At 40.7% G+C, this 14353-nt stretch overlaps 1 protein-coding gene across 3 annotated transcripts in view; it reads right to left on the reverse strand.

Annotated features, from left to right (window-relative positions):
* Window positions 1-14353, reverse strand: part of LOC106928832 (uncharacterized) — a 60420-nt gene that overhangs the window by 37625 nt on the left and 8442 nt on the right. For 2 of the 3 annotated variants that reach the window (XM_015005354.2, XM_088009759.1), the window contains exons 3-5: window positions 13087-13425; window positions 12194-12320; window positions 11995-12104 (exon numbers count right to left, since the gene is read on the reverse strand). In XM_015005354.2, the coding sequence (XP_014860840.2) occupies window positions 11995-12104; window positions 12194-12320; window positions 13087-13425 (576 nt within the window). The remainder of the gene's footprint in view (window positions 1-11994; window positions 12105-12193; window positions 12321-13086; window positions 13426-14353) is intronic. The other variant, XM_088009760.1, reaches the window with a different exon arrangement.

Raw genomic sequence — 14353 nt, forward strand, 5'->3', positions numbered from 1 at the left:
AGGAGCGCAGTATATCAGTATTTTTAAAGCCATAAATAATTTCCGAGGCACTTTCTGCACATGCATGCTGATAAAAGCAACGGCTCCTGAAAGGCAGGCTTTCAGTGCACAGAGAGGGGTATGGTGCATCACAGCTGAGATATGACAGTCGTCCTCAAACATGCTCCCACACCCCCCGCCCCACTCATCTGTGGTTGTGTGTGTGTGTGAGAGACTCAGTGAGCAGATTACATAAGCCTGTCCTACCTCTGTGGGCTCTCTCTCCAATCTCCCTGACATTTAGACAACAAAGGTCACATCTGAAAGTCTAAATCTGTACAGACACCAACGTATGGGTATATGTATATATGTATGGGTAATATACCCATACGTATACAAAGAGACAGAGAGAGTATGTATAAAAGGCCGTAATTTCTCACTGTACGTAGAAATCATATCGAATTAGACTTATTGCTGTTTCATTTGACTTTCTTAATGTGAGGCAGCAAGATCACATCACAAGATTGCTTTTTTTTTTTTTTTTTTTACTATAAGTCCAAATGATGTACAGAACTTATGGACCAAACATGACACTGGACACCAGTTGAATATGGGGTGTGTGTTTTATTTGTATTTGGAGCTTTTCAAAATCCGGTCTGGTTTGCAGCCACCATTTTCGCTGAACTTATTGAGATATGTGATAGATAAACACAGATCATTGGATAATTGTGAAGTGAAATGAAAATGTGTTGTTTTCATAGTAATTTACAGATTAAAATCTGATCAAATGTGGCCCGACCTTTTGTACTCAGTAACCTTGCAACACATTTAGCTGTAGTTCCAGCTGGAAGTGCAGCGAGGCACGTCTCAATCAACGCTGCACATCAAAACACCAACATTTCTTTGCTAAATTCAGACTGGATGGAGAGCGTCTGTGAACACCAACTTTCATGTTTTACTACAGATTCTGTACTGGATTTAGGTGTGGGCTTTGACTGGGCCATTTTAACACACGAGTTGACTTTGATCTAAACCACAGGAAGACCTAAGAATGTAAGCAGAGCTCATTTTGACTTTATGCACCTTTTTCATAAATGTTTTCCATTATTAGCCGTTCTGTCAACAGATTCTCCCACCTGAGCCATGAATCGTTCCACCTCCTCCAGAGTTACCATGGACACAATGCTCTTTCAGATCTATGCTATTTTTTCTTTCACTTTACAATTAAATAAAATCCAAATAAATACATTGGAGGGACTTTTCAGACCTCGAGTGTTCCTCAGTTTCCAGTTGAACATTTTCCCAAATGCAAATCAAACTGAGTGTCTTTATTGATGGTTGCTGAGTTGACTCCAGAAGAATAGTGTGTCAGGGAGAAATGATTTCCAACTTCCCCCATAGGACCCTTGATCCAAACAGGTCTTAATTTTGCCAAGGGATGGGATGAAATGTGGTATTTTTTTCAGTCTGAACCTCTGAACTGAACTTTGACCTTCTTTTGAAAGTACATATTAAACCACTAGTTGGCAGTACAGCTAATGTAGGAGTCAAAGTTGTATTTTTGTTCATTTTGTATAGATATAAAGCATATTATCACAACAGAAAGTATCCTGGATAAACTACTCATACATCAAATACACCAGATATTCTGAGTTGCAATTACATATTAAGCATAGATATATTGTGGGTGGTTTGTTGCCAACTGTGATTTTACTATGTAACAAAATGTAAAAAGAAAAAATAGCCGATTAAAAAAAGAAGCAGAAATGTGTTCAGCCCAGCAAAACATACTTTATTACCCATAGCAATAAAACCAAATTACAAGCTATCAGAGATATGCCCCAAGTTTTGTATCTCTAGGCAAAACTAGCAACATAAACAACAACAAATTTAGAAAGACCAGATCATTTCCTGTTCCAAGGCCTCTTTCGTAAGGTTTTTTGAGGTCGCTGAAGTCATTGCTGTCCCCTTTGGCCTTTGGCTAAGTAGCTGCATAGTTAGACGATCTTTCCCTGAATAAGACTTCAATTTTTAGAGCTTGCAAATGAATCTGTTTGTGGTTGGTAGGTATTTCACTAATGGGAGGCAAAACCCACCACACCCATTTCCCCTTCAGTCTGCTCCAATTCTTTTCTTCTCCTCCCATCCCCACGGCAACCACACTGACTTCCTGCTTCCTCCCAGGCCTTCAAGCCACAAAGCGCCCTAAAAATAAAATCGCTGGACTTTTCCTGAGCACAGTTTGTGTCACCATTGTCCGGCCATCAGCTGTTTATTCGTTCAGGACCATTTAGAAAGTCAAGTCAGTGGGTCAGAGCACACAGAGAGCTAAGAAGAATAGACAGACAGATCAAACAGAGGGGCTCTGCCAAGTAGGATGAAGAAATCCTAGTCATATGCTAAACATCACAGGAGTATACTTTCTAATGACGACATTAGCGCAATATCTGTGTGTTCTCCAAACTGTAGAACAAGATGAAACTATCCTGTGACTGTTTTCTTTGATTCAGTCCCTGGTGAGACTTGCAAATGAACCTGAGAGGATTGCTGGAACTGAAGGTAAACTTAAGACAGTTTTTGAATTTCCTCAGCCTGAACTTTCTTATTATAAATGATATTCAGGAAAGGAAATGCATCTGAAGTAAAGCTTAATTAAGGAATGCGACACTGGAGACTGGTTTTAATTTAACATGTCTCAATGGTTTTGCCTTCTTCTTTGACAAAGATTACCACTTAATTCTTGATGGTTCTTGTGAATACCAGCTGTGAAAATCAAACACAAGACCCATGCAGGCAGGAAAAAAGCTACCATCTTATCTACCTTTGGTTCAAGCAAATCTCTGTTAATTTTGTTGATGAAAAACATCATTTGTCCAGGACGAGACCTAAATAAAAACTCTTGCAGAGGGACTGGAATGTGTTTGTGCGAGAATATCTCAATTTCGCTGCAATGAGATGCTTTTAGAATAATAAGAAAAAACATAAAAGTCAGGATGGATGAAATGAGCAACTGTTTTGCAAAGTGTTTGGAGTAATCATGACTGCCAACAGACTAGAAAAGAAGACATCAGGAAACAGGCCCTCCTGAAATTATTGCAAAGCCAGACATGCTAACAGCAGCTTGCTAACAGCAGCATGCTAACATGTTACTGGGGCAACTGTTGTCTTGTGATCGGAAGGTTGTAGGTAGATTTCAGCGTCCTCCTGCCACATGTTGATGTAACCCTTTGCATACATGTGAGTGTTAACGGGTGAATGTGCTTTGAGTAGTCAAAATGATCGGAAAAGTGCTATAAAAGTTCAGTCAGTTTAACATTCTAATGTTAGCATGCTAACATGTAAACCACAGTGCCAACAGTAAAACTGACACGTCATACAATCCATTTTCTGTTCAGACAATGGAATATAGCACTATATGTGTGTAATTGAGTTTAATGAAAGCGCTAATAAATAGCTGCAACTTCTACTACATCTTGCAGATTTACTCACTGCTCAAGGCAGTTTGACACCCTCTACCTCGCCGAGTTGGGATTGGGAAAAAATCCTAATTGGGGATTTTACATGATTTCTGACCAGTTAATAAAAAGCTATGGATAATGAATAGGAAAAAAAGCCCAGTTCCTGAGGAAAAAACTAGAATTGCCAGATCAGACCTCAAATGAAACTGGAAACTTTATTTCCAGTTTCATTTATCACTGTCTCACTTTTTTGGGTAAGTATCTGTCCATCTATATTGTTTAATACACAAAACCTTTATAAATATACACATTTCTCAATTGGATTTAAAAAATCCAGCTAATATCGGAGGAACAGCAATTTGCCACAGTTTTATATTCATTGCACACACGTGTCAAAGTTATTAATATTCTCATTTCACAAGAAAATATTCTATTTTCCCTGTATTTGAAACTATGTCTGCAGATATGATGAAAATAAAAGACATGATTGCATGTTTTATTTCTCAGCCCTTAAAAAGCCTCTTCATTGAGTCATCCTTGCTCCCTCTCCTTCTACAACAAAACACAATAACAAAGCAACAAGGAATCAACTTTTAGGAGAAAAGATAAAGCTATAGCCTCCCCAAATCCATTTATGATTCTCAGAATCAGTACCAGTGTGTTATAAAATAAAGCAAAACAGATCATTTGAAACCCCAGCTGTGGCACATGGGAAACACTCAAATGAACTGTGCAATGATTTGCTTGGTTGCCTGAATCAGTGCCACTTTACTCTCATTCTGCTGCGCTGGTTGTGAGTGTTCATGCTCACTATTGTCACTATTCATCAGAGCCCTGACTTTGCCACCTGCGGCCCGGAGCGCCGGGAAGCAGGGGAGAGATTTGTCCTTTCAGATCCGTCCCGAGGTTACTGTTCATGCCATTCATCAAAAGAAAAATCATCTACGTGAAGATTTTTACAGGTCCCTCTAAGTAAATATACATTTATTTATGTAATTCACTTAAAAACAAAAGTAATTAATTTCTTAATTTTCACAATTTTAGCCCCAATTTTTCAGAAAATTAGAAGATAAATGTCAAAAAGATATGGGGTGATCATTTGTTGTTTTAAAAGTGGCTTGTAAATAAATTTGGTATTGTACAGTTTTATAACACCAGCAGATGACGTGACTGTGAAAACGTCTCACTGCAACCTTGGTTCCCAAAATCAAATACATCATTTATATTCAAATGAAAAGAGGACGTTGGGCCCTGAGCAGCATTCCAGTCATTTTCTCTTCATAAGTAAGACACCTCTGATGTTGCCTGTGGTTTATGGTTTAATAGGAGGAGCCCATAATGTCTTTGTGTTAGCTTCAGTCCTTGTGAATATTACTGAATGGGCTTCACTTTATACTACAGTAATTATCTCTGCTGCCTGTGTAGCTTTTTTCCCCAAAAAACTTTTTCCTTCCACTCAACTTTCCATACGTGACGTACCTGGATGCAGAACTCGGTAAAGAGCGCCAATGCAATAATATTAGCTCTCTACTGAACAATTGTAAAGTAAGCAGTGACCCTGACACATGGGAAGGCCATCACATAATATTTGTGTTTTTCAATTGGTATTATGCAATATTCAAATGTTAAAATAAACTACATTTAGGGTTTCTATTTTTATCATAAAAGTTACCATAAAAAATAAACTATATCACCTTAAATGAATGAATTCTCACACTATATCTTGCATAGTTTGACTCCCAAACTAATATGACTACTCATAGGCATTGATGATCACAAGAACAAAAAAAAACATGCATACAAACACACACACGCACGCACGCACGCACGCACGCACGCACGCACGCACACACACACACACACACACACCAGGCTGCAGTAGGCAGGTGTTTTCACATGCCTGAAGGGGAGGAATGGGATGAGGCAAGGGAGGACAAGGTGAAGGAACACAGAGAGAAAACAACAGTAGGGGAGAAAAACTGATCTGCAAAGAGGAGAAAGAAGGAAAGGAATGAGTTCTTAGGTCACAAGAAAAAAAAATAAGGAGGCGCGCAAAGAATGAAGAATGAGGTAAAACTACAAAGACCTCGGAGGGGTGGTTGCATAATCCGTGTCTACAGCGGAGAGTTTGCTCTTATGCCGCATGTGGTGTAGCACAGTAGCAGGGAGGTCAGAGGGAAAAAGTTAGGCTAAATAATGTACACGAGAAGTGGCAGCTGCCAGAAAAATGCAGCCCATCGTACTCAGAGCCCTCCAGGATACATCCGAACTCTCAGGAAACTGAGAAGGCAGTTAGCTTCTGTCTCATTATTTTATGGCAGGATAAAGTGATCATGGTTAGAGGAGTGTGTTTGATTTAAATCACAAAATGCAGCTGGGGTAGTTAGTAAAGACTCTCAGAGCACTTGATGACTCATTGTTAGCCTGATAGTTCTGGGCAGTGAACTATCTTTTACAGCAAAAGCTACAAACTTTTCCCTCCTCTGAATGAAGAAGCTGCACAGACAAAAACATTTGTAAAATACAAATACATGTGTTAAATACTTTCATAATGTGTCATTCCTTTCACATATAAATACAATTAGGTGTCTTTTTAAAAGTGAGAAAACATATTTGGAATCATTTAAAATGATAAAATAACCAAGAACATACATAATAGCTATGTTCATGGGAAAAAAATGAGGTAAAAGGAATAGGAATTAAGACCATCAGCTTTATAGCACGCAAAAAATATCTATACCAGATACTGACTGTCTGTTTTCTAGAGCTGTGCAATGAGTCCGAATTCAATTCCACTATTTATTTTGAGAAAATTAGTTGACAAAATCAATTATTATTGTAAAATGTTGGCTTCATTTGCAGTTCTTCTTTTGTTTATTAAGTACAATAAAAGAAAATCCACTGGGCAAAATTCAATATGGAATGAAAAACTGAACAGCCTATAATCTAAAAACTAAAACTACTTCAACCATATTGCAGGATTATCGACATTAAATTGTCTTTAACAAATTATACTGCATCAAAATCCAACACTCAATGTGAAATCCACAACCTGCTTTGTGAAGTCTGTGGTGAATTTCATTGGACAAAATACATAAAACGTCTACAAGAGCAGATTACCTGACTAAATACTCCACTAATGTCAGCTTAGTTTGCAGATAATAAGATAATAGTTATTATTATCTGCAAGCTAACTGAAAAGTTAGTTAGTGTACCACAATTACATTGATACAATTTGATCAATGTTATCGATAAAATTGTTATCACTCTACTACTACAACTAATAATAATAAACGTTTATTAATTTTCTTCCAACTTTGTAATATAAAGGCTGTAAAGTAAGTGTCAACAATGAAGAAAAAAAACGAAACTAAATTATCACTAAGGCTGTCCTGTCAGACAGACTGACAGCATGCAACAGTGTTTTGACTGAAGGCCCTGGAATGGATTAATCCTTGATAACCAACCATCTGGCCTAAAAATAAACAGTGAGTCACAAATAGTGAACAGTGTGAATCCTGGTAAATTAGAAATGGAATACGACCCAAAAGATACCGCTGCTGTTCAGCAGAAAGTGTTTATGTGTTAAAGAATCTCATTATAGGAATCACTGCCTGTTAGTGCAACCTTGTTATTACTCCTCCAACGTGCCAGCAGCGCAGCACAGAGATGGAACGGTGCATACTCCGGCTCTGACGAGACACGAGCCGCACACACACAAGTCTGTGCATGATCTGACAGAGTACAGTGAACAATAGGACGATGCTGTAAAACAGGATGGGCCAGAGAGCACGGCTCCTCCAGCACCAGAGAGCATGCAGCTCTCCTGAAAAGTCCAAATGGCTTTTGCAGCGAGCGGTGGAATCCGCCTCTATGCTTATGTAAGAGAAAGGCCCTGAGCCTTTCTCCTTTCCCTAACGCGCATACAAACACACTCAGCATAAACGTGGTCACATAGCCATGCATACACCATCAACCCATTTCTTTGGGAAGAATCAGCCCGGGGAAGCTCTGATCCAACCATCCGCTTCAGACTCAGGCAGGGACACTGCTATTAATCAGAGCTCATCATGTTCTCCCAAACAGCGGCAGCTGTTGGCGCGCTGGCAGGTGAACAATGCTGAATGAACGCTGATGAAGGATTCTGGGTCGCCTCTGGGTTATCGCGCAAACTATGCGTGCGTGCAGTTATTCTGGGCATGGATCTATTCCCAAGGCTTCTCCAAAATAAGGCCTTAGGTGAAATTACATGTACAGTGTGTTTGGCTAAGATATCGTTAGCTGGTGCTACTCGCTGCTAATCTAATAATAAAGATGTCAATGTAATGACTCATCTGTCCTGACAGATTTAATACTGAATTCTGGGTAGCAGCATGTAAAGGGCGTGTGTTCGAAGAGGATGCATCATTCAAACAGAGTCGCTTTGTATATTAGCAATAAAAAGGCAAAAAAAAAAAAAAAAAAACACACAATTTTAAGATTGTCTATCTATAAACAAAACTGCTATGTATATGTTTGAGATTTTATGTTCCCAACAGTTAAGGGGAAAAATGTGAAGCAAAGGAAATCTAAAGGCAGTTTTTTCCGCCAAATTGACCCAATTAATAACTGTTATGCCTAGTTAATATGGCAAAACTTTTATACCAGTTTTCTCCTTCGGAGAATCTTAAGAACGTCCCGATTATCAGGATGTCTCTTGAGTTATTCCTGCTGTGTTTGGTGTGTTAAGAGTGATCTGGTCCACTTGTTCGGATCTAAAATCTGGGATATTCAACATGTTGGATTGTCTTGACCCGACATCGCAGCGTGTACGGTGTCCCCTGAGGACAAATGAGCACACAGCCTGTTGAACCCGGCCTGCAGCCAATCAGAAAGCCAGGTGAAGGAAACACACAGGGGGATTCGAAACAAAGACGACAAAACAATGGGCATGGCGCACTATAAAGTCTGACGGACATCAGAGAGATTTTTTTCTATTGTGTTTTTCTCTGTTAGTCCATAATGTGTTGCCATTGCGTCTTGTCCGTCGGCCATGTTTGTTCATCTGAACTCACGTTTGGTCTAGGGAGGTTTTGTGAGATTTCCTGTCTCACATCTAAATGTTTGTGTGTGACGTTTTGCTCTGTCCATGTGGCTCAACTCCACAAACGTCACACCAAATCTGTTACAGGTAAAAAAAAATTATCGTCACGTGTTGTGACTCTCAAGCTTTGAAAATCAGCCGACGATTTAATAATCTGGCCATGTGAACCAGGCATTGGCTTTCCATCACCCAAAATATTTATTTTCTGGTCTCCTTTGTTGTCTCCCAGATAATCTGTATTTCTGCTTAGATTAAGTCACACACAGGTCACTAATAATGATGTAGATTAGATTTTATTTAGGGGTATCGAAGTAAAGATGGCTGGAAACACTTGTAAACATTTTGAAAACGATGTATAATTTTCCTTTCACTTCTCTGTTATTTTTATTGGTGCTTCATATAATCCCAAAACAACATGTTGTTCTTTGTGTGTGTAAAGTAACAAAAATGTGAAAAAGTGTTTGAATAATTTGCTTTAGCTCATTTTTGGTGCTGCTCCGTCTTCTCCTCACATGGATAGAAAGAAAAGCAAGAAGAAGTCCTTCAAATCAACTTTGCTCCTTTTCATCCATGCCTTGTTGTTTGCCCAACTAGCTCCTGCCTGCTGACTCATGTATTTGTAGTAACTGGATACCATTGCATAATATGATTAATACTGCAACTTAATCATATACAATTTCTGTTGAAAGTCCTAATCTGCATGAAATCCCTAATAAGACAACTCCCCTCCTTCTGGACAAGTTGACAGCAGAGCTTCGGGCGCAGCATTAGCAACACGCATCACGCAGGCCTCTTATCTGCACAGGAATTAAACACTGCCACTGCCCACATTTTTATTTATTTTTTTATTTTTTTAATGCAAAGTGTAGAATGAGACGGGACAGAAGTGGAGACGAGTGGCGTGTGTGTGTGCGTGTGTGTGTGTGTGGTGGGGAAGGGGGAAGGACACCATGATGAAAGTGTAACACCAGAGCAGAAATGGAGAGGAGAGAAGGAGGAGAGCAGAACTGGGGGAGAAATCCATTTAAATGAAAGGGAGAAAAGAGGCGTCAGCATTAGTAGCTAATCCACTGCAGTGAGAATGCTTTCTCTCTGCCTGCGGCCTCACGGCTTCAGTCGTCATCATAACAGGAAGACTGTAACATACACTTAACTGTATTCCAAACAGCACATCCAAGCAAGACAGCCCTGTGAGAGAAAACCATTTGCCTGCAGGGAAGCCAAGATATCTTGCAGCCCCATTTTTTTTTTTTTTTGTTCACTGTTGATGTTTCTTATTAGTATTTCATGAGCGACTTCCGGATTTGTTCCACAAAAATAACAGTATCTCATTTGAATCTCAGTCTCTCGCCATTCAAGCTCGAATTCTTCAGTGTTACATGTCCGTGTTCGCAGCCCCCAGGGGAGGGCCGTGACAAAGGGAGCATCTCTCTTCCCTTCTCTCCCACCCCTTTTCTCTCTTTTCACCCACACACTTTCTCTATTTAGCTCATGCTTAAAAAGGATGCCTAAAGATAGAAGCAAAGAAGCTGAACAGGAGCCAGCCGAATGTCATAGCAACAACGTGCCGCGGTTCACAAATACAATTTAGATCAGGAAGAAGAAGAAGAAGAAGAAGGGAAAAAAAAGTTATAATCAAAGTCAAAACGCAGCTTTCTCGTTTCCTCAAGGACGAAGCTTACTCGGTTTCAGTCCAGAGACGTGGCAGCCGTGGAAAGCTGACAGTGGGGGCTCATAATCTGCCACTTCAACAGACTGCATCACTGTAGTGACAATGAGCTGCCTATGTTACTTAATTTACTGTCTGCAGTCGTCTGTGGATGCACATCACGAATTGTTTCAATGTAGAGGAAAGATTACCTAGATGCTTTCATGACACTCTAGACATTATGTGTTTCCTTACATCACAGCATGCAGATGTACATTTGACAGAAACATAGAAACATAGCTGTTAGCACATTGAGAAAAACTCATTGGAAGCAGAGAATTGGCTTTTTTGTGATTAAACAACAGAATCGATATGGGATCTGTGCATTCAAGGTTTCACGGACAGACGACCCGGGCTCAGCTGGAGAACTGTTCCCCGCACCGTCATGGATGTTTTAGAAAATCTTTGCCTCTCCTTCCCCTGGAGTTCCCAAGAGGCCACTTGCACATCAAAGGATCGGCGCTGAAAGGCCCAGATTTGCTTCCTGTGTAGCATTACATCTACTGCAGCTAATTTTTACACAGCTGACAAAGACGCAGCCTTGTAGATACACTGCTTCACAAAAATACTGACATCCTCTGATCTTTTTTCACATTTTGTCATATTAAAATCACAAAGTTTAATCTAATTTATTGGGATTTCACGAGGTAGAGCCACACAAAGCGAAGTAAAGTGGGATGTGATTAAAAATGTAAATGAGTAAGTTATTAATAAAACCTTAAAAGTGAGGCACAAAAAGACATTTGTTTTTCTGCCCTGTTTTTTCTGATACCCCTAAATAAACTTTAGTAGAGACATAAAAATATGGCAGAAGATGCTCTGATCAAATGAAGCCAAAGAATGAACATTCGGTCCTCCATACCAAATGCTGGCAGTAATACTGAACATCCCCCTGAACACCATTGAAAACATGGCGGTGGCAGCATCATCCTGTGTGCATACTTTTCTTCAGCAGGCACACTCCTTGAAGAAAACCAGTTTGGAGGCTCCAAAAGACAGAACAACAACCCTCAATATAGCCACACCTACAAGGGAATAGCTTAGATCAAAGCGTAGTCATGTGTTGGAATGGTCCAGTCAAAGTGCAGACCTGAATTTAACTACTTTTCCTCTAATCTGAGTGATTGCTGAACTATTTTGCAAAGACAAATGGGTAAAAACAAACATAGAGAGGTAATAGCAATAAAAGATGGTTCTATTATTGACTCTGGAAGGATGAATACAAATGCAGGAGAACTTTACAAATCTTTATTTGGAAAAACAGTGAAAACCACGTGTCCTTATCTTTCCACTTCAATATTAAACCCTACTTTGTGTTAGTAAGTCACATAATGCTAACAAAATGCCTTGTAGTTTCTAAATGTAACGTAGCAAAATGTGGACAAGTTCAAGGGCTGTCAATATTTTTGCAAAGTCCTGTGTAGGCTACTATGTGAAAACATTATTACTAAATAAGCCAATTCAGATTTCACCAGACATTTAATATTTTTTTATGTCAGAAATTTAAGCGCGAAAGTGACGTAACTCCTTCAGAGTGCAGCATGACAGTCCTCAACATCTGCACCTTCTAGACGAATCACTTCCCTCATAATCTTATTAAAGACCCACTAAAGCCATTTTAGCACTTGCTTATTTTCTCTGAAACAACCTCATTGTGCTATGCTTGCACAAGCCAGGCCTCGGCATCATAAACCCACTGGCAGAAACACAGACTAAATAAAGCTGCAGCTCTCTGCAAGGTGATTTGAGGGGTGTGTCTGACTCACTATGTTGACCTGCAGTGGTTCTGACCCGGGTCTCAACAGCCTCTTCCGCCTGCAGCTGGTGGAGCCTCCGGACCTCAGGCGCACCGACGAGGACGACTGGCCCATGTCCACTGGGGTGGGAAGCGCACGGAAAAACGGGTCAAGAATTAAGAAAGTGTGCATAAATTTGCAAATTTTTAGCAAGAATATGTGCGATTACCTGAAGTAGGCAGGAGCAAAGCCAAGGCGGTGAGAGTGCTGGGGGGAAGAGGCAGCGAGCGACACCGCTGCAGAGATGCCCTTTGCGGGGGCTCGAGTGGCGACACTCCCGGAGGGCGAGACAAAGCCTAGAGGGTACTGGGGTGGTTAGGACATATATTCCACATAACGCAACTGCAAATGACACAATCACACACTGTTCTACCCTTCACCTTAAAAGAAACCTTCTTCTCTGCGTTGTCCCGTTTCTTTTTTATTTTTTTATTTTCTTTTTGCTGTGAATATAAGTATTCCACATCCCAGCAACTCTATTCTGGTGCACTGGCCTCCATGCGTGCGCCGCAGCAAACCAAGAGAGACTATACATCATGCCGACCAAGGCGTTCTCTCAGGTTAAAATGAACTGACTCTGGGTTAGGCCAATGAGAGGTGAAGCTTATGGGAGCGATGAGGCAGAAAATTGGCCACTGAGAAAGACTGAAAATGAAGGATGGATACAGAGAAACCAAAAAAGACAGGGGAAGAAGAAAGGGGGAAAAAAAGGAATTGGTGAGACGGAGGAGCAGAAAAAGAAGGAAAATGTTCAGAAATGCAGGCCTCTGTAAATGAGGCAGAGCATGCAGGCATTGTTGCAACTAACAGTGAGCGGCATATAAATACTGGGTTAGTCCTGGGCTGCCCTTCAAAGCCTGGAGAGTGTGCTTGATTCATTACGGACTTGCTCTATATTTATCAGTGAGTTGGTGGAGCCCACGAGTGAGTCTTGGCCATCCTACTTTTAGCTTGATATATTCTCACATCTGCATATTATAGACTCTGAAAATGCATACTTTAAGGTAGCGTCTGATTTATTTTTTTTAATTTCAGAAAATATCGAGCTTCTTGACATCTTACTCTGTGAGGCAGCTCCGTCGACTGGGTCTCTCTAGTAACACTGCTCTCTATGACAGAACAAGGCCTGGAGCGTGCAGCCGTCCGTCTCTGCCCTGGGGAGTGCAGCATGGTGGCAGCTGGCCGGCGTCTCAGCCGGGGCAGGGAGCCCACCTCGCTATAGTGCGTGTAGATCTCACGTTCCGGGTTGGACCTCCACAGGTCCAGCACCGCCGAGGCCGGACGGGGACGGTGGAGCAACCTCCTGTGAGGCACAGAGGTCTTCTCTGTGCAAGCCTGGGCCGGGGCTGGTCCGGGCTGCCTCACACTGCAGCCTGTCTTGCTGGCAATCTGCTCACACAGCTGGGATTGGCAGAGATACTCAGCCGCTTGGCCCACATACAAGCGCAACAATGCATTTCTTGTGCAGGGAATAAGGAGAGTACGTCTGCAGTTTTGACAAGCTACGCTTCATATTTCTGTGCAAAAGATAAATTCCATCAGTCGACACTTTGTGTTTCTACTTGCAATGCATGTGTGGGTAATCAGGTAAGAAAAACCACCGAGTTTAAGCGACAGACTAACACTTTTCTTTTTCTTTTACCATGAGGTAATTATTAAGAAGGGTTGTAAATAATGCATAGGTTCATTTCATTACTTAATCATGATGAGGATCAGGGAATAAGTCTAAACAAAACTATTTTTACAGTCTAGTTTGCAGCCCTCAAACTAGATTTGGAAACATGTTTTGACACATCACTAAATCAAGACGTTCCATCATACCACAGGGGGGTTTTCTCAGTTCTGGTCTCGTCTGCTGCAGCTGTTAGCTGCACATCAGATATGAATAAATAAAGAACTCTTCATTCTGCATGAAGACTTTCTGCAGGTATGCGTGTACTTCATATAAATAATTATTTCCAGATATTTTTGATGGGGAATGCATGATGGAACAACAGTGCTGTGCCAAGCAAGAACTTAAACCCCTTAAGCTTCGATTGGTATCCACTTCGACAATCAATATTTAAGTCATTTTCTACAATCTCATAGTCTAATGAAACTACTGATAAAATTTGGGTATCTGTGCACTCCTGAAAAGGCAAGATTTTGATTTATTATTACTTCTTTTGACAACAAGTGCATGGCTAATAGTTGTGTCGCTAACAGATTTGCTCACTTATCCATAGTTACCATGGACCTTTTGGCTACTTCATCAATGCTCTCATTTTGGGTGGACAGCCAGATGACGGCTCCAACAGCACAGGTTGCTTGAAACCTGGGAATTTGTTTC

This window comes from Poecilia mexicana, unplaced genomic scaffold (assembly GCF_051168715.1).
Source record: "Poecilia mexicana isolate PSO_F unplaced genomic scaffold, ASM5116871v1 scaffold_10, whole genome shotgun sequence".
Lineage (NCBI taxonomy): Eukaryota > Metazoa > Chordata > Actinopteri > Cyprinodontiformes > Poeciliidae > Poecilia > Poecilia mexicana.